Raw genomic sequence first — 25,755 nt, forward strand, 5'->3', positions numbered from 1 at the left:
AACTGCCGCTGGGACCCGCCAGCACCAGGGACATTCGGGAAAGGTAAGTCCCATCCCGGAGGGGGGCAGGGGGGGTGTCGGAGAATTTCTCCACCAATTTCGGGGGGCCGAATGTACGCGTGTTTTTTTTTTTACCCAGACGTGATAGACTTATGTAGCCTATCACGTCTATGGTGGGGGGGAAAGAAAAGAAAAAAACACAGACTGCAAATGGTGGTGGCGGCAGCCAGTTGGAAGACCAGCCTCCGCTGCCGAAGCCGCCGTTGGAGCCGCCGCCGTTGGAAACATCCGCCCCATGTAAGTCTCGTCCCGGGGGGATCCGCGGGGGGCGGGGGAGTGGCAGGCCGTTCCGCGATGGATTTCTGGGGGCTGAAAGCACTGGCATTCAGCCTCACTGAGATCCGTTGTGGAATTCTCTGACATCCCTAGGAATGATGAGTGCATGATCAATGCCTCACGGAGAAAAACTCTGTGAGATGTTGGCAGTCAGAGGTAAAAATACTAGGGCAGCAGTTTGACTCTATACAGAAAAAGAAGAAACCTCATCATCCCAAATCTCGTATGAATTTCATTTATCTTTCAATTGTTCCACTAACAAAGTCACAGAACACTGAGAGATTCTACATGTGAAATGAGAACATATTTCAGTGACTATTACTAAATAGTCATTTTCCAAAGTCCAACACTAAGAGTGCACTCCATTGCATGTCTACTCAGAAGTAAGGGACCGACCCTCAGGTAACTTTGTAGAAAATTACAACCTAAATAGAACAAATATAGCTTTGTTCTTAGAAAATAAAAAACTGAGACAATCCCCAGTAACCTTCAGTGCTGACATTTGTGAGAAATAAGTTCAGACTGTGATTTCAGGCCAAACGCAGTTACATCTAATGAAAAGAGCTGGGGTTGTTTCAGGCTTGCCTTGGAGGAAATCATATGGCATCTCTTGGAAATAATAACCCAGGAAACATGTCTATAAATCACAAGGAGGTTTGGATTTCTGAATTTATACCTGAGCCAAATGGCAGAAATGCTTCTCTAGCCACAAAATTTCCATCTTTGTCCAAAAAATGATTTGGATTGAACTCTTCAGGAGTCTCCCACTGTTCAGGATCCAGAAGAACAGAGCGCAGGTCTGGAACAATATATGCCCCCTGCATGCAAGAAACAATTGACTGAGAATGAAGCCAGAACATCACATTGCAGGATTGTTCCTCACTTTCCCAGTGCTAATCATAGTGGCCACAAATACTTTTCTTGGATGTGAGGATTCACAGACTGGGTCTGGATGTCACGATAACCAATGATGTGTTAAATAAGCCACGATAGTTTATTGTGGGTTATCATGTCATCTGTCAGGAATTTTTTAACCCATACTTGCTTATTTGCCCAAAATAACCCACTCAGGCAACTCATGGTCTGCAGTAGGGGTTATTTAACCCATTGTGGGTTATCACTGACATCTGGCGGTCACTGTGGGTTATTTTGATCACCTATATAGAGTTGTGTAGCAAGAGTGTTTGAGATCGCTGCTCCTCACACGAGTTCTGTTTTGGGAACCGTTCCCACTACTGGGGACAGTTAAAAGGACTATGCCAGCACTGTCTATAGGGTGAAATGCACAATTGCACTTTATTGATTTAGCACTTTAGCTCTACTGGGAAAAGTTGAAGGGACTGTGCCATCAATGTCTAGGGGCTGAAATGTGCAATTGTGGTTTAGCGCTAAAGAGCTATAGCAGTTTAGCAATACTGAGAACAGAACTGGCTCTGCCAGCAAAGTCTGCGGGGGGCTGGATGCAATTCTACTTTAGAGCTATAGCACTTCTTGATTTTGAGAGCACTAAAGATGTCTATGCCAGCAATGGCTATGGGGGAAATGTGTAATTGCGCTTTTACCGATTTACAACTTTAATGCCTTAGTGCTTAGTTCTACCGAGAACACTAAAGGCGTCTGTGCCAGCACTGATTATGGGGGCAATGTGCAATTGAGGGTTTTGTGGGTGCATTGGGTTCCTCTCAAGTAGGGGAAGCTGCCTAAATTTTGTCCCAATCCTGTAAACCCCAAGGGTTTATTTATGCCACCCCCTTTTTGCTGCACCTGGGATTTTTCCTGCTTGTGGGTGATTGCACAGGATTTTGATGGTGCATGAAGTGCTTCCCAACTAGGAGAAGCTGTGAGTGAAGCTTGGTCCCAATCCTGCAAATTTCCAAGGCTTTATTTGGGTCATCCCTTTTCGTTGCATTTCCAGGATTTTGCTCCTTGTAACCCCTGCTTCAATGCAATGAAAGGGTGAAACAGCCCCACTGCTTGGGTGGGAGGACTGCAGCAGGACAAGGGTCGAGGGGGGTCAGGGGTCAGTTTAGGCACAGTAGCTTATTAGCCTGGTCGTGTGGTGGGGCCTTGTGGACTATTTCAAAAATAAGCTAGTGTGAGTAGCTTATTAACACATAATGCCTCAAAGTGACGTCCAAACTAGGGATGTACGAAAATCACTTACCTTTCGTGGATTATGCTGATGGTGGGGGGGGAGGCGCTCCATCCCTCCCCCCAGAATCCTCGCCGGGGGGGAGGCGCTCTGTTCCTCCCCCCCCCGGAATCCTGGCTGGCTGGCTGTGCTCCGCAGGGATTCTGCGGAGCCGCCAGCTGGCTCCGCCAGCAGCCGTACATCATGCTGCTGGCTAGCAGGGACGCAAACGGCGGCGGCCATAGCCGCCGCCGTTTGTGTCCCTGCACTAAGCCGTGATAGGCTACGTAAATGTTTACGTAGCCTATCACGGCTGACTTAAAACAACAACAACAACGCGCGTACGCAAATGGCGGAGGCCATGGCCGCCGCCATTTGCATTCCTTATTTTGGCACGTCTTAGTCTACGTAAACATTTACGTAGACTAAGACGGCAAAAATAAGGAGAACGCAAATAGCATAGTGCTATTACTCACTACGCTATTTGCGTTCCCCTTATTTTCACCGTCTTAATCTACATAAATCTTGACGTAGACTAAGACATGCCAAAATAAAGAACGCAAATGGCGGCGGCTGTGGCTGCCGCCATTTGTGTACGTGCTTTTTTTTTATTTTTTAAGTCAGCCGTGATAGGCTACGTAAACATATACGTAGCCTATCACGGTTTTTTTTTTAAACCTAGCCATGATAGGCTATGTAAATTTTTACGTAGCCTATCACGTCTTTTTTTTTTTTTTAATGGAAATGGCGGCGGCAGCAGCCGGTCAAAAGACCGGCCGCCACAGCCGCCGCCGCCGCACCACCGCTGCAGCAGCCGCCGCCGCCAGGAAGATCCATCCCAGGTAAGTCTCGTCCTGGGGGGGGGCGGGGGAGCAGACCGTTCCACCACCGATTTCGGGGGGCCGAATGCGCTGGCATTCAGCCTCCCCGAGATCTGTGGCAGAATTCTCTGACATCCCTAGTCCAAACGGGGCCACTCTAGTGGTTATCTGAGGGGCTATCTCAGCTCAACCCATATTCTCAGCTCATATGGTCCTGGCCTATATCGTCCGTGGGCCGAATGTTTTGGGGGGAGGGGGGGTCTGATGGCCACACCTCCTATCATTCAACCCTGTTCCTTTTTAAGCACTTCCTATGCAGCTAATGGAAAGTGGGCAGGCGCTCTTCTCCCCCACTCCCCCATGAAAATGAAAGCTCAGAGCAAGAGCACAAGTATTTCCCCACCCCAACATTCCCCTGGGATGCTGCTAGCAGGCAGGGAATCATGGCCGGAGCTCTTGCTTTGGGGTTTTATTTTTAATGGGAGCAGGAGGGGGAAATCAGCCTGCATGCTTGCAACTGCCTGCACAAGCAATGTTTTAAAAGGAGGTGGGGGAGATTAAGCCATCAGTTGTAACCACTGCTGTACTTCAAATCCTTTCACCCTCTCCTTATAAATAATCACAGGGCCCCTTTCCTATTTGAAACCTGTATATAGGGGGATAGGGGTAGGAACTGGGGCTGGGTGTTTTAGTTCAGCCCTAGATCTCATGCATTCTTTCTATAATAAAAGCTGGAAGTTTACAGTTGTAACTCTGAAAACGTTCAGCTTTGTACTTTTGAACCCATAGAACATGTAAATATGTGAAGCTCCTTGCTCCTGGAATACAGGATTGTGGCCATCACTATATTCCGTACCTTGGGAATGAGAAAACCATTCACTTTCACATCCTTTGTACATTGTCTTGCAAGCCCAAATAAGAAAGCATATTTTGAACGCTGGATCTCGTGAATCGCGGCATTAGTGTAGGGAAGTTTCTTTATATCTTGATAGCAGATTGAGTGAGAAGAACCTAAAACATTGTCTATCTCCTGGTAGACTTTACCTGAGGAAAATGATGGAAATGGAAACTATTTTGAATATTACTTTGATTTCAGAAAATATGAATAGTCATTGCCGAATATTTAGTCTACATGAAATTATTCTATATGAGAATCTCAATGATTCCCAAATTACAGTCAGCTTATTACATTTTTATACCACTTTTTCTCCAAGGAGATCAAAACACCATACATATTTGTCCCCCACCATTCATCCTCCTAAGTACCCTGTGAGGTAGGTTAGGGTGACAAATACAGACTGTTATCCCAGTGAGTCTCATGGCTGTGTGGGGCTATATTATTTTAATTATTTATTAATAATAGTTATATACTTGTATTTTGTCCTAACTGTTGCAGACCATACAGGTTCTGGCCTCGTAAGAGACATTCATTTGCTTATAGGTAAGTTCCATTTCATCAAGAAATAGGGATGTACGAAAGTGATTTACCTTTCTGTGGATTATGTTGATGGTGGGGGGGAGGTGTTCTGTTCCTCCCCCCCGGAATCCTGGCCAGCTGGCTGTGCTCCGCAGCGATTCTGCGGAGCTGCCGGCTGGCTCCACCAGCAGCCAGACATCCGGCTGCTGGCTAGCAGGGACGCAAATGGCGGTGGCCGTAGCCACCGCCATTTGCGTCCCTGCAGTCAGCCATGATAGGCTACGTAAATGTTTACGTAGCCTATCACGGCTGATTTTAAAAAAACCAACAACAACACGCGTATGCAAATGGCGTCTGCGCTATTTGTGTTCCCCTTATTTTCGCCGTCTTAGTCTACATAAATGTTTACGTAGACTAAGACATGCCAAAATAAGGAATGCAAATGGTGGTGGCCATGGCCGCCGCCATTTGCATACGCGCGTTTTTTGTTTTAAGTCAGCCATGATAGGCTACATAAACATTTACGTAGCCTATCAAGGTGTTTTTTTAAAATCTAGCCGTGATTGGCTACGTAAATCTTTATGTAGCCTATCACTTTTTTTCGTTTTTTTAACGTGGAAATGGTGGCGGCGGCAGCCGCCGGAGCCGCTGCCACCACCACCAGGAAGATCCGCCCAAGGTAACTCCCATCCCGGGAGGGTGGTGGTGGGGTGGCGGGCCGTTCTGCCACCAATTTCGGGGGGCCGAATGCACTGGCATTCGGCCTCCCCAAGATCCGTGGCAGAACTTTCGTACATCCCTATCAAGAAAGCTTCTTGGAGGCACAATCAGGCTGAAAGCTAAATGCGATTTCTAAAAACATCCTTACTGTAGCACATCATTTGATCGGTATGAACTCTTCAAAGAAGTACATGACAGGGGGGGATCAAGAATGGGCCATTGGACGTCTCTCTCACCTTGGATGTCTGGATGACTTGTCAGGAGGAGCAATGCCCATTGCAGAGAAGTGGTGGTTGTCTCTGTTCCCGCGATAAAGAAGTCGAAAATACACTGAGCCAGGTTCTCTTCATCATAGGTAGAGTTGGGGTCATTCCTTTGCTGATGTTGACAACAGGAAAGGTGTAATTTCATTTACACTGAATTACAGGCTGCCCTTCAACACTTCCTTACTTTCTGTGCCTCCCTTATTATCCTAGCAGCAAGTTCATGTTGCCTAGTTGAGTGTGAGAAGAGCCTTGCACTCACGTGCATACCACATCTTCTCCTGCATTTGTGGATCTCTGGATTGCTGTTGTGCCTGGTGAAAAAGGGCTATGTAGTATTATATGCTGTGTCCCAAATATGCATTGAATTCCACATTAATTAATGTTGAATAACTGATGCCCTGAGTTTCATATTCCTAATGCTCAATAACACCCCTTTTTCACTCCTTAATCACTCTGATTGTGAATTCAGTAGGGTGGTTAAAGGATGTCAGGGATAACTGATCTATGTTGACTGTTGACTATGCATTGATTGTGTGCAGTCAAGATTCAGATCTGCATTAGTGAGGATGGAAGCTGAGTGTAAGATTTATTTCCTCTGCAGTGTTTGTTGGGAATATTGCAACTTCATCTACAAGTTATAGGAAGGGGGTAGTGTGGCACTTGGCTAGTTCACATATGGGAATTTTGGGCATAGCTAGCCTTAGGATCTTTATAGCCTACAGAATGACTTCTTGCTCTTCTCTTTTGTCTTTTTCTCCCTCTGGCCCTGTTCATACATTACGCTAAGCCATGATGGTTAGGAGTTTTGAGCTAACCATGTTGGCTTAGCATGATATCTGAACAGGCGTCTGTCCCAGCCATGGTATTTATTACCAACGGGCTAAACTATGGTCACTAACCACTTGCTGCAAGATTGTTAGTGGGCTCTACCACAGTTTACCATGATGTCTGAACAGTCTCCATGATTAATTGACACCTGTCATAGAGCTCCATGGCAAGAGCAGCTGAAGGATTAGTTGCTCATGCCTGAGTGGCAGACCTCTATGGTTGAGATCTGCCAGGCAGCAAATAATATGGCTTCTGTGAGCCCGCCAATAAACTATCCCCAGGAACAGCCCACTACATGCCAGCAGCGAAGTGAGCACGGAGCTGTGGTTCACGGCAGCTTATGCCCTGGCCCGCCACTGCTATGCGCACACTATGGGCATGGCCAAGAGCTTCCATATGTGATGGCACCTCTTACAATGTGACTGCAAAGGCATCATGGACACGGGCATGGCACCTGCAGCAGCATAAATGGTTGGCAGAAGTGATGGAAGCTGATTCCTGATGGCTGCCCATGTCCAGTTCCACCACAGGGAACTCTTGAATGCGCCATGCATTGGGGTGGTGGATCATGGGAGTGAGCGGTGATTATAGGACTCCAGAATGGGAAAGACGGATCTCAGACCATGTGAGTCCATGCTGCGGGACATGTCCAAGGGCCATGTGCTGTGGCACAGGGGGCAGCAGGCTGCTGAACCGCCGAGCACCAAAATGGCCAGCAGCACCAAGCATCAAAATGGCCAGTAGCACCAAGCACCAAAATGGCCCACAGCACAAAGGGCACTGGGATGCATGGCCACCCATCTGGAGGACTGTGGCTTCCTATACAGGGAGGGTGGTTAAAGAATGGTTACTCTAACCATGTTGCAGAACCTGGTTACCTGTGCATGTGTCAGTAACACTTGCAGTGGTTAGCAGTAACCATGCACCATTGTTAGTCTAACCACTCTTCTCCAATGTGTGTCTGAGTAGGGCTTCTCTCTCAGACCTTCTACCATTGCATGGAGCACAGGGCTTGTTTTCTTGTTCCTGGTTGTGTAATGGAATGCAAAATGGACTGAACAAACTCTCTTTGAAACCTTATGCTGCACTTGCATTTGTCCATCTGGGACTGGTAAACACCTATTCTGTTTTGCCTTTTGTTTTCTCTTCTAGCTGCCTTTCTAACGAGAGGCAGAAATGCCAAATACTTCCATCAGGTTATGGGCCCAGACATGCAGAGCAGTTTTTGTCAGCATCAGTCCATCTGGACCCAGGAAATGTGTAAATTGAGGCTTGAATCCAGAAGAAATTGAGACGTCATGTCAGCAATGGCAAAATAGAGCTCTAAACATGGAACACATTAGAGTGTTTGGCAACAAAGGCTATGCTTATGTACCAGAGCAAAGGAGGAAGATATTAGATGCGAAAGCAGAAGATTCTGTGTTGATTGGCTGTGTTCCAGGAACCAAAGGGTATAGAGTGATAGGGATGCTGGAGAAATTCGAGATGGACTAAAATGAACTCGGATTTCTAAGAATCGGACCTGCGGAATCCACTGTGGAGCAACCCACACAGGCCGCACAGAGTCCATGGACTTCTGGATGATTTTTTTTTTTTACTTTCCCGAAGTTTACACATATATATTCGTAGGAAAATATGTAAGTTTCTGCTGAGGAAACTGAATGGAATGGAGAGCAATATGCTAAATGTTACATATTAAGGGAAATTATGTAAACGCTTACGTAAATACTTATGTAATTATTTGCATATTTTTCTGCATGATGGGGAAAAAATCGCATCCATCTGTGGGTGGATGACAGAACAAAAGGCAGCTGACAATCCATGAAACACAGAGGGAGCAGATTTTACACAGTCCATACATCCCTACAGAGTGATGAATTTAAAAACAGATGAAGTCAGCACAAGGCATATCGTCTATACTGATGAACAAAATAGAGCTGACAAGAGAGGAACTGTATTAAACAGCTCAGAGAAGCCTGATGACAGATAGAAGTCCCTCACTAGTGCACTAGAACACAGGAATGAGACATCAGAACCCTTACTACCAGAAACACATCCTGAACCAAATATGGAACAGGAAGATGAGGTAGATGATGCAAGAAGCAAACCAAAAGCTGAGGGCTGTACAGCTGAAGAAGGGGATGTAGATGTAGATGTCAAGACAGATGTGCTGGAAGATACTGCAACAGCAGATAAGACTCCAAAACCAGCTCTGAAATGCTCATCATGACCCAATAAAGGGATACTAGCTTCATGCCTGTCTTACCTTGCAAAGTTGGTATCACCCAATGAACTGTCAACCTGGGAGGAAATATGGATGTCGGAGAATTCCGACACAGACTCCAGTCCATGGTGGAACAGGGCAACCCCCCCGCCACCCCGCGGAATCCCTCCGGGATGGAGCCTACCTGGCGGCAGCTCCGGTGGCGGCTCCGGGTCGTCTTCTGGCCGCTGCCAGGCTGCAGCCGCAAATGCATCCCTGCCAAGCCATGATAGGCTATGTAAGTATCTATGTAGCCTATCATGGCCTCCGCAGGGACGCAAATTGCTGCCGCTACAGCAACTGCCATTTGCAGCTGGCGCAGCCCAGCAGTGGATGGAAGTCCAGCTGTGGGCGGCCCCGGCCAGTGGCTCTGCGGAGTCGCCGTGGAGTGGAGCCGGCCAGGCAGGATTCCAGGGGAAGGGACGGATCGCCTCCCCCCGACCGCGGATGCCCATCAGCGGAGCAAGGTAAGGGATTCATACATCCCTAGGAGGAAATGGAAGAAATGTCTAAGGCTGAGGCCAGCCAGTGGAGGGAAGCAGCCCAGGAAGAAATAGAAGTATGGCTGTGAGAGCTGGACTATAAGGAAGGCTGAGCGCCGAAGAATTGATGCTTTCGAACTGTGGTGCTGGAGAAGACTCTTACGAGTCCCCTGGACTGCAAGGAGGTCAAATCAGTCCATCCTAAAGGAAATCAACCCTGAGTGCTCATTGGAAGGACAGATACTGAAGCTGAAGCTCCAATATTTTGGCCACCTAATGCGAAGAGAAAACTCCCTGGAAAAGACCCTGATGCTGGGAAAGACTGAAGGCCAAAGGAGAAGGGGATGGCAGAGGATGAGATGGCTGGATAGCATCACTGATGCAATGAATATGAACTTGAGCACGCTCTGGGAGAGAGCGCAGGACAGGAAGGCCTGGCGTGCTATGGTCCATGGGGTCACGAAGAGTCGGACACGACTGAACGACTGAACAATAACAACAACAACAACAACAACACCTGGATATTAACCAAACTAGCACAAGGCAAGAAAGCCATAGGATGCAAATGGGTCTTCAAGATAAAGTAATGCTCAGAAAGTGAAGTAGAACTCTACAAGGTGAGGCTAGTAACCAAAGATTTCTACAGAAGTGTAGAGAAGACTTAGATGAACCCTTCGACCCTGTAGTGAATATAGCGCCATCAGAATACTCCTGAGTCTAGCAGCCTCCAGAAAGATGCAAGTAAGGCCACTAGACATGAAGACTGCTTTTCCCCATGGAGAGATAACAGAGGAACTTTATATGGAACAACCCACAGGTTTCACAAACCCCAAGCAAGCAAATCTTGTGTGCAAACTCAAGAAAATACTTAAAGAGGTGGCAAGAGCCTAGAATGAGAAACTAAATCAAATGTTCACAGAGCAAGGCTTCAGACAAGGTGAGGCAGATCCATGTCTGTATACCAGAACCAGAAATGGATAATTAACTTGGAATCTTGCATATGTAGATGATCTCATCATGATAACACAAAGAGATGAAGATTATGCAGGAATTGTATGCCACCCAAACAAGGGAGCAGAAATAAAAGAATTAAGGAATGAACATTACAATTCTGGCAATCAGACTGAAAGAGAAGGGGACGATTTCTATCTTTTAAGTCAATGACAACAGATTATTGAACTTTGGAAACATTAGGACTGAAAGATGCCAACACCATAGCAACACCTATGGAGACAGACTTCCTCAAGAAGGAAAATGAAAGTGAACTTTTACCAAACAACAGCAAAAGGTAAACTCCTATGCTTAACCACTTCTACCAGACCAGACATAGCAACTGCTGTAAGAATCCTAAGCAGAAAACCAGCTCACTCACTGAAAGAGACTGGGTCACTGTTTAAAGTGTGGCTAGATACTTGAAAGAGACTATCGGCTTTGAACTAAAGTTCCCAGCTAGCAGGAATATAGAACTGCTAAGCTACACTGATGCAGACTGGGGCAGGGACAGCTCTAACCACAAATCCACCAGTGGATACTTGTTCAAGTATAGGAATGGGCCAGTCTCCTGGGGCAGCCAAGAACAGACAGCAGTAGCTCTATCATCCACAGAATCTGCTTACATTGAATCGCATTTCGCATTTGGATGCCCATTCTCCCAGTTTGGAGAGATCATTTGGCAGCTCCTCACAATCCCTTTTTGTTTTAACCACCCTAAATCATTTGGTGTCATTGGCAAACTTGGCCACTTCGCTGCTCGCTCCTAATTCCAAATCATTTGGAGTGGAGGCATTGTGGTAGTTAGCTTGTTAATGCATAAGAATTTTGGGCATAGCTAGCCTTAGGATCTTTAGAGCCTACAATGTGGCTTTCTGCTCCTCCCCTTCTCCCCCCTGCCCCCATCCTTCCACCACTGCTGGGAGCACATGGCTTGCTCTCTCACTCCTGCCTGTTTAATGGAACACAGAATGGACTGAACAAGCACATTTTGAAACCCCATGCTGAACCTGCATTTGTATGCGCAAGAATACTTGTGAGTAAAGCTGTTTTCTTTCCTTCACTAAAGAAAGGTGTGGCCTCTTTTTTTTAGCCTTTGGCTGTGTGTGTGTGTGGGACTGGTAAACACTCATTCTGTTTTGCCTTTTGTATTTTCTCTGCTAGCTGCCTTTCTAACAGGAGGCAGTAATACCAAAAAATCCCATCAGTATTTGGGTATGTCATAGTAAATCTATATTAAGCGTTACTTAATCTGTGGTATGATATTACTGTTTAGTTTCAAGATCAGCTAACCTGGCTTAATTGCTCTTTCACAGTTTACCCAGTTTATGCAGCAAAATCACTGCGATGTAATGGCTGAAATGTTAGACTTAGACAGTTTAGAAATGGATTCAAATTCCTGCATGAATTTCACGAAATGCCTGGGTGATCTTAAGCCAGTTACTCAACCTACTCCACAGATGTTGGTAGATAACATGACGTGGAAATCATGAACACCTATATAAGCTTCTTGGAAGACAGTGGGATTAAAATATAATCAAGAAATCACGTTGCACAATCAGGATGATTAAAAGATCAGTCTTTTTGGTTTTCTCAGTATGTGTTTTGTGTGGAACGGGCCCTAATCCATACTTATTTTTAGTATAGAAGCAAAGTTCCATAGGCAAGATGCCTCGATGCATAAATGTCTAGTCATCAACAGCCACCCTATCATAGGGATGTACAAAAGTCACTTACCTTTGCGGAGCTTGGATTCGCAGTGGGGGGGAGGTGCTCCGTCCCTCCCCCCGGAATCCTCCCTGGGCCAGCTCCGCTTTGCGGCAGCTCCGCAGAGCCGCCAGCCAGGGCCGTATGCAGCCGGAGTTCCAGCCGCGGACAGGCTGCTGCGGACACAAATGGCGGCCGCCGTAGCGGCCGCCATTTGCGTCCTGCGAAGCTGCCATGATAGGCTACATAAATACTTACGTAGCCTATCATGGCAAGCCAAAAAAAAAAAAACAGCGTACGCAAATGGCGGCGGCTATGGCGGCCGCCATTTGCGTTCCCTATTTTTAGCCATTTTAGCCTATGTAAATATTTACATAGGCTACTATGGCGAAAAACAAGGAGAACACAAATAGCACCCATTACGCTATTTGCGTTCCCCTTGTTTTTCGCCGTAATAGCCTACATAAATATTTATGTAGGCTAAAACGGCTAAAAATAGGGAAAGCAAATGGCGGCCGCCGTAGCTGCCGCCATTTGCCTATGCTCTTTGGGTTTTTTTTTTGGCTTGCCGTGATAGGCTATGTAAATACTTACGTAACCTATAACGACCTCCACAGGGAAGGAAAAGGCATCCCTTCATTAGCTGTGATAGGCTACGTAAGTATTTACGTAGCCTATCACGGCTATGATGAAGAAACGAATGGTGGCCACAGGGCAGCCGCCATTCGCAAGTCAGCACGGACAGCAGCAGGTAAGTGCTCCATTTCGCGCGCTTTTCGTGGGTTGGGGGGGCGGGGGCTTCGTTCCGCCACGGATTTCGGGGGGCTGAATGCACTGGCAGTTGGCCTCACCGAGATCCGTGGCGGAATTCTCTGACTTGTGAGATATTACAGACAAAGGAGGAAATATAATGATATCCTGGATGAGTAATTTTCAAATAGAAATTGTATACTTACTTTCTCCATCTGAAGGAGATAGAAATCTGTGAAATCCTGTGGCTCGTGAAAGCATTGTTGCTCCTTATGCTTGTCTATCTCCTCCTTGGCACATGAAAGCACCATCGCCACAGCAGACAGTGCCTTTTTGTGAGGCCCTGGAAGATGTTTCATGATCCATGGGAACATTTCATACAACTATAGGGAAAACAATACCAAGATCCTGGCATCATCAGGGAGGAGGCGGGGTAACACCGTCCTCTATCAGCCAGCCCCTTTGGATTAGCACTTCAGCACCATCCTCTGGATTATTCCTGAAGCCTGATATATTAACTTGATTCTTGTTTTATGAAAAGCTGGTTTTATTATCTTCTTCTGAAGCCCACAATGACTGGATTCTGGGATGGAGGAGCGAAAGGGTTCACTGCTTTGTATGCGGGAGGGGGGTGATTACCTTATCAGCAGCAATGGTGCCTCAGGTGACACCCTCTTTTCTCTTTTAGTTGCCAGAGAGCTTAACCTCACCACAGGCATTACCAATCACTGCTGCCGCTGCTAAGGTAAGCGGCTTTCCCCCATTTGAACTGGTCTCCCTTCCTCATATCCCAGTTCACCTTCTGCGGAATGGGGAGCCACTGGCAAGCAGGGGAGGAGTGGTTCAATGTACCCATAATGAAGGCTGAATCGGTTTAGATCACCCCTCCAATATTACACCTACTGCAGTTTTCATAGGAACGTTGACATCTATGGCAGTCCTGAAACTTGCCAGTGATTCTTCTGAACGCACTACTTTTGGACTGATGGAGATCCTCAAATGCTTGGATGGCATTATGGACACAAATGTTCTCAGGCTTAGATTGTAAACCAACCAGGAGGATATCTTTGCTCCTCTTGCATTTCCTTCTTCCAACACCCACAGCTTCTTCTAAACCCCTTCCCAGCTAGGGATGTACGAAAGGTACTTACCTTTCCGCGGATTATGGTGATGCTGGGGGGGGAGGTGTTCCGTCCCTCCCCCCGGAATCCTGGCTGGGGGGGGAGGCACTCTGTTCCTCCCCCCCGGAATCCTGGCCGGCTGGCTCCGCTCCGCAGGGATTCTGCGGAGCCCCCGGCCGGCTCCGTCAGCAGCCGGACATCCGGCCGCTGGCTAGCAGGGATGCAAATGGCGGCGGCTATAGCCGCCGCCGTTTGCGTCCCTGCAGTCAGCCATGATAGGCTACGTAAATGTTTACACAGCCTATCACGGCTGATTAAAAACAACAACAACGCGCGTATGCAAATGGCGGCGCCCATGGGCACCGCCATTTGCGTTCCTTATTTTGGGACGTCTTAGTCTACATAAACATTTACGTAGACTAAGATGGCGAAAATAAGGGGAATGCAAATAGCGTAGATGCTACGCTATTTGCGCTCCCTTATTTTCGCCGTCTTAGACTACGAAAATGTTTACGTAGACTAAGACGTGCCAAAATAAGGAACGCAAATGGCGGCGCCCATGGGCGCCACCATTTGCGTACGCGTATTTTTTTGTTTTTGTTTTACTCAGCCATGATAGGCTACATAAACATTTACATAGCCTATCACAGCTGACTGCAGGGATGCATTTGCATCCCTGCTAGCCAGCGGCCGGATGTCCGGCTGCTGGCGGAGCTGGCCGGCGGCTCCGCAGAATCAGGATTCCGGGGGGGGAGGAACGGAGCGCCTCCCCCCTGGCGAGGATTCCGGGGGGAGGGACGGAACGCCTCCCCCCTCACCATCAGCATAATCCCCGAAAGGTAAGTACCTTTCGTACATCCCTAAGCCTATCATGTTTTGTTTTTTTTTTTAACCTGGAAATGGTGGTGGTGGCAGCTGGTCGGAAGACCGGCTGCTGCAGCTGCCGCTGCCAAAGCACCACCGGAGCCGCTGCCGGAGCCACCGCCGCCAGGAAGATCCGCCTTAGGTAAGTCCCGTCCTGTGGGGGCGGGGGGCCGTTCCGCCACCAATTTTGGGGGGCCAAATGCACTGGCATTCGGCCTCCCTGAGATCCGTGGCGGAACTTTTGTACATCCCTGTTCCCAGCCTCCCACACATGTTAGTTGCTCCCTTCTTTCCCTATCATTCTCCTGTTACGTACAAGTGTCACTGTGTACATTAAAGCAGGCATTCTATGAAGTAGATTAGAAATTAGGGGTGTACGGATTTTGTAAAATCCATTCCATCTGCGTTTTGTGAATAGTCAGGTGCCTTTTGTGCTATTGTCCACTCATTGATGGAATTGGGTTTTTCCCCCCAGTTTCCCAAATGTGTGGCAATTTGCACTTGAGCAAATCCATGCTTGCAAAAATGTGCACACCCCACCACCCCAGTGCATTTTCATGCTTTAGCCTATTGGGGAAATGTGCATTTTCAGCCGGTGTATTTATGTTACATATTTTTTGATGATTGAATTTACGTAACATTTTGGAAAGAAAAATACAAGAGGGGGTAGCAACTCTGGATTTATTCCTAAGTGGTGTTGTCCAGGACCTAATATGAGATGTGAGTGTGTTGTTGAACCAGTTTAGAAACAGTGACCACAGCACTACCAAATTTAGTTTATATTTAAGTAGGAAATGGCCAAGGAAGTCCAGGACAGTCACATATGACTTCAAAAGAGGAAGCTTCTCTAAAGGGGATTGATGAAAAGAAAGTTGAACGGAGCAGTCAAGAGGCTTAAAGATCTCCAAAATGCACATGCTCCAAAGCTCTCAATAGTGAATTCATAATACATTCATCCAGGCTCACTACAAAGGTGTGCATTATGAATGACGAGTTTTGACAATTGAGCTGACTAATTAAGAAATTCAGCAGCATCACTAGTGGCAAGAGACTAAGTTCTTGACCTTATTGACAAATTGAAAGCTAGCAAATCTTTGGGCCCAGATAGTATCCATCCTAGAGTTCTTAAAGGGGAAGGCAAGCAGGAGGGCTGACATGTAAGCTACAGGAACAGAGGCAGAATAGACTTTGTACATTCCCAGTTACATCCCTGGGAGCATGACAAGCTCAATTTAGCTTCAAATCAGACAATTCCCTGCTTACTCATTTTCTGAGTAGTTGAGAATGTGTTTGTTTTTTCCAGGCCTGATTCTCAACTAGGGATGGACAAACTCGCCTGTGCCCAGCTTCCCCGGGTGCTCGCTGAGCTGCTGCCCCAGCTCATGATCCCCCGGATGTGCTCAGCGAGCCTCTGCACTCACCAGGACATGCTCGCTGTGCAGCCCTGCACTATGCTGCTCTTGAGAGCTGTCAAAAACTTGACAGCTCTCAAAAGCAAGGGAGAGAAGTGATCCCTACCGAGAGCTGAGAAAGTGCCCCATTTCTTCCAAGGAAGCGAGGATGCTAGGCATGGGGAGGTGTGGGAGGGGGCACCCGCTTTGCTCTGAACTCTGTTGGCTATTTTATCCTGAAACTCTATTATTCTGGACATTTTAATTGTGATTTTATTTATTTTGATGCTTTATCCTATTGATTCATTCCTGATAATTCTTGAACCTATTTGAATACTTCAGAAAAAAAGCAAGCTAGACATATGGTACATAAATAAATGGCAACGTTAAACGTTAAGGATTCCATATTCAGGTGAATAATTGGAGAAAAGCTGGGATAAAACTAACTCTAAAGAGTTCAGTGTGACATACATGGTCTCCCCCCCCCCCTTTATCTTTACAATACTTGTGAGAAATAGTGAGACAGGAACTGGTCCAAATGTGAGGGTGGATTTGAAGACCCTGGTCTCACTTGTCTAAGTGCAACAGTATAACCACTGTCACAAAGGTTTTTATAACACAGAGAGGTGAGATAGATCTAAGACAGAGACCTGTCTGAGTCAGTGAGAAAGAAAAGGGTACTCACACAGTGAAAGACGGTGCCTGAAAATTTTAAGGCAACATCAACACCTTCAATCAGTTTCTGGAATTTTTCATCTTCAAGAGAAAACCGGTGTCCAAATGTCACAGCGCAGATCACATTGGAAACAGAATTAGTGATGGGCAAGGAAGGGTCAAGTGGCTGCCCTGAAAATGAAGGTATCTTAATGTCAATCTAACATCTCCTGCTAATACTCAGATTGGGATTTGTAGTGGTGCATGGGAGACAATTAATATAAGAACATAAGAAGAGCCATATTGATCAGACCAAGGGTCCATGTAGTCCAGCAATCTGTCCACCTGGTGGCCAACCATCTGTCGATCAGGAGCCCGCAAGCAGGCTCACTGCCTCTGGTACTGGAGATAGCACATAGCCATCAAGACTTGTAGCCATTGATAACCTTTTCCTCCAGGAATTTGTCTAACCCCTTTTTAAGCCATCCAAATTGGTGGCCATCACTATGTCCTGTGGTAGCAAATTCCATAGTTCAACTCTGTGCTGTGTGAAGAAGTACTTTCTTTCATCTGTCCTGAATCTCCCACCAATAGCTTCATGTGATGACCCCAGGTTCTAGTATTTTGAGAGAGGGAGAAAAATGTCTCCCTATCCACATTCTCTACACCATGCATAATTTTGTAGACCCCTATCCTGTCTCGCTTTACCCTCCTTTTCTCCAAGCTAAACAACCCCAGCTATTGTAACCTTCTCTCACGTAGGAGAAGGCTACGTGATAGGCTACGTGATGATTAACGTAGCCTATCATGGCTAGATTTGCAAAGTCAGCCATGATAGTCTACCATCTATCACTTTGAAAAAAAAGAAAAAAGCGTGTACGGCTAATGGCGGCCCCTATAGGGAGCCGCCATTCGCGTTCCTTATTTGGTCGCTGTAGTCTACGTAAAGATTTACGTAGACTACGGCAACCAAATAAGGAACGCGAATGGCGGCTCCCTATGGGGGCCGCCATTTGCGTACGCGCTTTTCTTTTTTTTTTAAAGTCACCCATGATAGGCTACGTGACGATTTACGTAGCCTATCATGGTTGACTTTGCAGATCTAGCCGTGATAAGCTATGTAAATCGTCATGTAGCCTATCACGGGGGCGTTTTTTTTAAAAACTTTTTATTTCGCGGCCAGGCGAGGCGAGGCGCCTCCTCCCTGGCCTGAATTTCGGCCGGGCGAGGCGGGAAGCCTCCCCCCCGGCCTGAATTTCGGCCGGGCGAGGAGGGAAGCCTCCCCCCCCGGCCTGAACTTCGGGGGGGCAGCGAAGCGCCTCCCCCCCACCGCGAAGCAAGCTGCGAGACCAGGTAAGTGACTTTCGTGCACCCCTAGCTGGGCTTCTATTATTGTGGTCTGGAATAGGAATGGCGGAGAAATCCGCCACGGACTCCAATGTGTCTGCTCAACGGACTGCTCCCCCCTGCCACCCCGCAAACTAAGGTCGGGATGGACCCTACCTGTTGCCGGCTGGTCTGGGTCCATCCTCTTTGTTCTGCTGCCGTCCACTGCTGGGCTGCGGACTCAAATGGCATCTGGCGTAGCAGACGCCATTTGCGTCCCTGCCCTTTGCCGTGATAGGCTGCGGACTCACTGCGGAGCGGAACTGGCTGGGGAGGATTCCAGGGGAAGGGACGGATCGCCTCCCCCTCCAGCAAACCCCGGAGTGGACTGGTAAGTGGAGTTCATACACCCCTAGTCTGGAGTAATCTCCAAGTATTTTGAAGGGATTTAACCCTCCTGACTTGCCATTTCAATTTCCTTTTCAGCAGTTCCCTCATTTTAGAGAAGTTTTCTCTTTTGAAGTCAAATGTGACTGTGTTGGACTTCCTGGGCAATTTTCTACTCAAATACATATAAAATCTGATAGCACTGTGATCACTTTTTCCAATTGGTTCAAAAACATTTACATCTCATACTAGGTCCTGGGCAACATCACTTAGGATTACATCCACGTTCGCCTCCCCTCTGGTCGGTTCCATGACCAACTGTTCTTGGGCACAATCATTTAGGGCATCGAGATCTTACATACCCTTTGCACGTGCAAAAATTTCCACAAGCTGTTGGGCCTCCTTTTCTATTTGGTGCTCCATGCCTTTCTTCCCCAGTCCCAACTTCCGCATAGTAACTAGACCAAACCATCTCTGCTGTTTCCAGGTGTGACCATTTGAAAGTATAATACCTGAGGTCATCAGGAATCAATGATATATTGTTATTCACAAAATTCATGCTAAAATCGCCGGTTTAGAAAAGTCAACATCTACTGGAGATCATACCTTACATTCAAGAACTGACCATTCTTTCAAAAACTAAGAACTGTACTGCTGAAGCAGAATCAGTCTCCATCTAGTACAGTTACTGATACCACTGCCACTGAATGCTTCTTCAGCAGAACAACATGAGAATCCCAAGTATATCTGACAGTAAGAGAACATCGCATATAAAACATTTAACCTCCGCTACCAAAATAAATCCTCTTTAGTTTATAGAAACTCAGTAGTCCAGTTTCTATGGTGTGGGCATATGATTGACACTACCACAAGATTTTTTTTTTTTTTTAAGGAAAATTAAGCATATTACAAAGGGAATTAAAGGAATTATTTACATTGGGGAATTTGTCTCTTTATAATAATAGGTTGAGATGGCTTAAATATGCTTGGTTACAGTTTCTAATACATAAGAGAGTCTTTCCCAGCTAAATGGGCTCTCAGCAGCTTTCTCCCCAGACCACACGACCCTAAACTCCACCCTAGCCAATCCCACACAGCCAGGAATCGATGCCATACAGCAGTCTTCCTCTGCCTCCTGGTCTTCCTGCTGCTTGTGTCTTCTAGGATGGCTCAGTCAGATTCAAGGACCTTTCCTGAAATTCCCTCTGGTCAGAGTTCTTCTGCTTAAAGCCTTCTGGTGTTGGGTTATGCTGGCTGCTCGAAGCTTCACCACAGCCTCACGGCTTCCTGCTCTCCTGAGACACCATGTCTGCCCTGAAAAGCTTCTTCCACAGGGTCCCCTCAAACTGGAACGCTTGAGTCTTTCCCAGTTCTGATCTCTGATTCCTTGAGCCCTCTTCCGACTGCCCTCTCCACCTATTAACAACCAACTGCCAACCACCTTTTATTTTTCAAAACTTTGCCCAGAACCTCAGGCCAATCACATTCTTTATGGGCCTTCCCACCACCAATACAATTTCTTGTTCCCCTGATTTAATTTCTTGTTCCCCTGATTTCAATTGAAATGGTACATTACTATCAAACTGGTACTTATACAAACAGAGGCAGCTGCTCCAGGTAATGTTCACTCTGCCAGCTTGAAGCCAGCCCTCCACAGCAGCTGTAACCAAGGCAAGCACAACTGTCTTATGCCCAAGACACCATAGCGAAGCCAGGCTTCTGGCCTACCTGGTTACACTTAGGGATGTCAGAGAATTCCACCACGGATCTCGGTGAGGCCGAATTCGGCCCCCCGAACTCCGTGGCAGAATGGCCTGCCCCCCCGCCCCCCAGGACGAGACTTACCTGTGGCGGATCTTCTGGGCAGCGGCGGTGGCGGCAGCTGCAGCGGTGGTGGCTGTGGCAGCTGGTCTTCCGACCAGCTGCTGCTGCCGCCATTTCCAGGCTTGTAAAGAAAAAAAAAAAAGACGTGATAGGCTACGTAAAGATTTACATAGCCTATCATGGCTAGGTTTAAAAAAAAAACAAAAAAAAATGTGATAGGCTACGTAAATCTTTACGTAGCCTATCATGGTTGGGTGGGTTTAAAAAAAAAATCCGGCTGCGGACGGCTCTCCCAAATCATAATCTGTGGAGATATAATTAATGGGAACTGCTGCCCACCACAGACATGATAGCCAATTTCACATATTACATTTTCCCACATGAGTGCATGCATGAGAGTCATTGGGGCTGCTTGCATAAAGAAACAGTGTATTGAGTGAACCACCTCTTAAATATACCATATTCAAACCAAGTCCTCATACTTAACATAGGCCCAGCTGTCATTTGAAGCCGTGAGGACTAATCATGAGGTCTTCTACTTTAAGATGGTGCCCTGGCTCTGGGGGCTTTTTGACATGGCTTCATGTTCTTCATGTGTGAGGATTGATGTTGTTATTGTAATTTGCATTCATGGCAATTCATCTGCATTGCACTTCTATGATTAAATTTCCATTTCAAATGGATTTATACAGATATCTGGGGATGACTGAGGAACCGCAATGCTGAGCCACTTCTGTGATGCTCAGCCTAGCTGTAGAGATGTACGAAACTTACTTACCTTTTCATGGAATTTTTCATTGTGGGGGGGGAGGTGCTCCGTCCCTCCCTCCGGAATCCACGATGGGGGGGAGGCGATCCGGTCCTCCCCTCCCCGGAATCCTGCCCGGCTGGCTCCACTCCGTGGCGGCTCAGCGGAGCTGCTGGCCAGGCCAGTCCGCAGCTGGAGTTCCAGCCGCAGACGGGCTGCTGCGTAGCAGCCGCCATTTGCATCCAGACAGGCTGCTGTGATAGGCTATGTAAGTATTTATGTAGCCTATCACGGCTAACCCCCACCCCCAAAAAACCAGTGTACGCAAATGGCGGTGGCTATGGTGGCCGCCATTTCTGTTCCCTATTTTTTGCCGTTCTAGCCTAAGTAAATATTTGTGTAGTTTATTAGGGCGAAGTCTAGGGGTGGATGAAAGTCACTTACCTGTCCTCGAAGCTTGTTCGCGGTGGGGGGGAGGAGCTTCACTGCTCCCACCGCGAAGTTCAGGCCGGGGGGGGGAGGCTTCCCGCCTCGCCCGGCCGAAATTCAGGCTGGGGGGGGAGGCTTCCCGCCTCGCCTGGCCGCGAACTCGAAAGTTTTTTTTTTTTTTAAATACGCCCCCGTGATAGGCTACGTGACGATTAAAAAAAAAAGAAAAAAGCGCGTACGCTAATGGCGGCCCCCATAGGGAGCCGCCATTCGCGTTCCTTATTTGGTCGCTGTAGTCTACGTAAAGATTTACGTAGACTACAGCGACCAAATAAGGAACGCGAATGGCGGCTCCCTATGGGGGCCGCCATTATCCGTACGCGCTTTTTTTTTTTTTTAAAGTCACCCGTGATAGGCTACGTGACGATTGACGTAGCCTATCATGGCTGACTTTGCAAATCTAGCCATCATAGGCTACGTTAATCGTCACGTAGCCTATCACGGGGGCGTTTTTTTTTTTCTTTGATTGCAATGGCGGCGGTGGCGGCAGCCGGTTGAAAGACCGGCTGCTGCTCCCGCCCAGGACGAACACCCGCTGAACCGCTGGCCGGACCCGCCGCCGGGAGGGACATTCGGCAAAGGTAAGTACCGTCCCGGGGGGGGTGCGGGGTGCGGGGGGGTGCGGAGAATTTCTCCCCGAAACTTGTTCGGGGGGCCGAACACGTTGGCGCTCGGCCCCCCAAAGTTTCGGGGAGAAATTCTCCGCCATCCCTAAGGGGAACGCAAATAGCGTAGTGGGTGTTATTAGCGTTCCTTTTTTTTCTCGCTGTAATAGCCTGCGTAAATATTTACATAGGCTATTATGGTGAGAAAAAAAAGGAACACCAATAGCGCCCACTACGCTATTTGCGTTCCCCTTTCTTTTCTTTGTCTTAGTCTACGTAAATATTGACGTAGACTAAGACGGCGAAAAATAAGGAACGCAAATGGTGGCGCCATAGCCGCTGCCATTTGCATATGCGTTTTTTTTTTTTGTTACCCAGAGCCCTCCGCGGCTGGAAATCTGGCTGTGGATGGCCCTGGCCTGGGCCTGGCTGGCTGCTCTGTGGAGCTGCCGCGGAGCACAGCCGGCCATCAAGGATTCCGGGGGAGGGACAGAACGCCTCCCCCCCCACCATGAACAGAATCCGCGAAAAGGTAAGTCGCTTTCGTACATCCCTAGTTTCTAACAGGAGTAACATATGCTATGAGCCCCACAAACAGAACCTGAGATCTTAGAGAAATCTGAATGACGCACTCTTATCCTCCTGGATTTACTACAGGAGTACTGTGTGGTACAATATTACCCAGCTGCCATAATCATGTACCTGTTTGCCTGCCTATCTGTCTCTTATTTTCCTCCCAGCTCACCTGCTCTTGCCTTCCATTGTTCCTTTCACAGCTCCACCCACATGCCTTCTGCTTCACTGCTCTTTAGACATGGTTTTTCCATGTATACCTTTCAAGTCCTTGACAACCTTTCTCACAATCAGTTCATGTCCCTTTTTTTGTCTTCCGAGTGAGGGTGATGCTCTGTTTTACAGAATTGGTGGCAATTGGAATTGGTGGTAAACACATTGCAATTGCTATTTCCAGAGTTCAGCTGCTAATGATCTCTCCAGTTGACTGAAACTTTCATAGAGAGATCCTTTGCTGTCTTATCTTTTTTCTAGAGAAAAGAGTGGTACAAGTTCTTACTCTTCATAACTTACTTACCCCTTTCTCTTCCTACAGCTTTTAGGAAAGGAGACAATAGTCGGTCAGAGAATTCTTCTGCATGGTTGATCAGCCCTTCTTTCACGGCTTGGAATCCAGACAGAACTATCACAGGTTGATGTCCTAGCCATATAGTGTAAATATTTCCATATTGTTTTGCCAGCTGCCAATTGGGTTGCAGTAGAGAACAGAAATGTTGCAATCAAACAAAGCAGATTATTTCAAGTTAACACATGAACATTAACCTTCCTCATTCCCTCACCTCTGCAGTTTGTGGCCATGTGCACGTCTCCTCTCTACCTTCTCTCTCCCAGTTTTCCTTTCTCCCTCAGATGCTTGCCAGATCATCCTTTCTCATCTTTTCTTCATGCTCCTCCCTCCTACTGCCTGCCTTGCATCTGCCTAGGATCAGGATGAGGGCAGCAGAGAGGCCCTTCTGACTGCCCAGCTCCGCCACGACAGGCAGGAAGGTGATCAGTCCCACAGGACTCTGTACCGACACCAAAGCCTTTAGCGCATTACAGTTTTGAGGTCTGAGGCCAAAACAGACATCACTTTAAATGCGTGTTGAGGAGCTGGATTTTAAGATTCAGATTGGGGGGGCCCACACTTACTCCTCAGTAAACATGAAAACGAGATATAGCAGCTATATACAGTTAAAGTAAAATATATATACAGTTAATGTAAAGTCAGAGTTGGCAATTAGAGCAGCCTTCTGCGACCTCGTGCCCCCATATGTTTTGCACTACAACTCCTAGGACCCTCATCATTAGCTCTGCAGGCTGGGACTGATGGGAACTGAAGTCTGAAACATCTGGAGAGCACCAGGTGCAAGGGTCTCCAATTGGTTGGTCAGGACCCACCCATGGGTTACAGCCCGACCTAAGGTGGATCGCAAAGCAGCAATACCACCATGCAGAATATATGGTAAAAAGGAAAGAAGGATGTCCCAAATGCACGTTCGGGCTCAAGGCAGGTGCCTGGTCTGAAAAGGCTGAAGACTACTGGACTGAAGAGAGTTAATGGGTTGTGAGGAGGGTTTCACTGCTAAGATCACTTGGTGTCAGAGGTTCTGCTGGAAGGGAAGGTGAAGGTGTGAAGGTAGACCAGAATTTATAACTAGCGTCATCTAGACCAGGGCTCCAGAACCTCTTTCAGCCTGAGGGCTGGATTACATTTTGAAGAAGCTCTCAGAGTCCACATTCCAGTGGTGGGTGGGGCCGGAAGCAAAAGGGGCAGGGGCAGAAAAACAAGAAATACCAGCATAGCTGAACTTAAAACGCTTACTGCTGGTCACTAAACCTTAGCAGAGGCATTTCAACCTTTTATACTTGCAAAAAAATCCTGGACAAAAGCTGGGAAAACCTCCAAAGAATTGTTGTTTGGGGAAAAGGGGGCATGGTCTTCTGTGGAACTGTGGAGTTCTAGATTGGGGGGGTGGGGTGGAGGGCCAAATTTGCCGCCCCACTCCAACGATGATCTAGGCCATGTTGCAACATATACTAGCTTATGTTGCAAGGAGATGGAAAGGGGTCATGCAGAGAAACCTATTTTATTCCTTCTCCAGGCAACTACATCTAAGACATACGTGAGATGGGTATGTTTGATAATAACAGCATTGCTATTAGATGTGTTGTGTCTTTGGACTCATCCCTGAAAAACTGCTTAGGATATCCTGAAGCAGTAACATTTCAAGAGAAATTAAGGGTGCAATGCTATGCATGTTTGGACAGAGAAATGTCCTACAATTCCTAGCATTCCCCAGCCAGCTATGCTGTCTAGAGTATGCTGGGAGCAGTAGTACTTTCTTCTGTCTAAACATGCATAGGATTGCACTCTAATGCTTTGTTTATTGACTTAGGGCACAGTCTGATGGGGATAGTCGGCCGTCTCCTAACTCGGAGGCGACTGACTATCCAATGCAGGGCGGGTGGAACGTGGAAAGGATTTTCTCCTCCATGCTCCAGCCACCCTGCCTTTGCAGCTAGATGGCCAATTTTGGCTGTCAAGCCACGGTGCCGCTGGTGGGGGGGAGGCTAGACAGCACATAGGAAATGTCGTGATGGCGCTTCCGCTGTCCCCTCCCCTCCCCCAGGAACTCCCCCTTTTCCCCAGCTCTGTGCTGCTCTTGCAATGGAGGAGCGAGGGATGAACCGCGCCGCCTATGAGGAACCGACCTCGGAGCGCTGGCTGTGAGGTCAGATCCAGAAAATGAAAAATGCTATGGCCATCGAGACGCTGTCTAGTGGCGACAGGATTGTGCCCTTATTAAATTATCTTGCTGGATGTTATGGAGAAAAGATATGACTTTATTCTTAAAATGTATGTTACACCAAATGTATGGGGTGGGCTAGGGTAATTTTAGAAATGTGATGTTTTTAATGTTGAATTTTATTGTATGAACTGCTTTTATTGTTGTACATCGCCCAGAGTGGCTGGGTGACCGGCCAGATGGGCAATTAATAAATTTAATAAATAAAAATAAAAATTACTAAAAGACAATAAATCACAATTAATCCTGGGAAATTTTCTTGAATTGTATGCA

At 47.2% G+C, this 25,755-nt stretch overlaps 1 protein-coding gene across 1 annotated transcript in view; it reads right to left on the bottom strand.

The window, feature by feature from the left end:
* Positions 1-25,755, bottom strand: part of LOC146351706 (cytochrome P450 2J5-like) — a 73,476-nt gene that overhangs the window by 4,161 nt on the left and 43,560 nt on the right. The window contains exons 4-10 of the mRNA XM_084842091.1: positions 23,211-23,373; positions 18,817-18,966; positions 16,773-16,933; positions 12,918-13,094; positions 5,662-5,803; positions 4,145-4,332; positions 1,013-1,154 (exon numbers count right to left, since the gene is read on the bottom strand). Of these exons, the coding sequence (XP_084698217.1) occupies positions 1,013-1,154; positions 4,145-4,332; positions 5,662-5,803; positions 12,918-13,094; positions 16,773-16,933; positions 18,817-18,966; positions 23,211-23,373 (1,123 nt within the window). The remainder of the gene's footprint in view (positions 1-1,012; positions 1,155-4,144; positions 4,333-5,661; positions 5,804-12,917; positions 13,095-16,772; positions 16,934-18,816; positions 18,967-23,210; positions 23,374-25,755) is intronic.

The sequence above is a fragment of the Heloderma suspectum genome, chromosome 3, assembly GCF_057233095.1.
Source record: "Heloderma suspectum isolate Gila_16-S chromosome 3, 16-S_ref, whole genome shotgun sequence".
Taxonomy (NCBI): Eukaryota; Metazoa; Chordata; class Lepidosauria; order Squamata; family Helodermatidae; genus Heloderma; species Heloderma suspectum.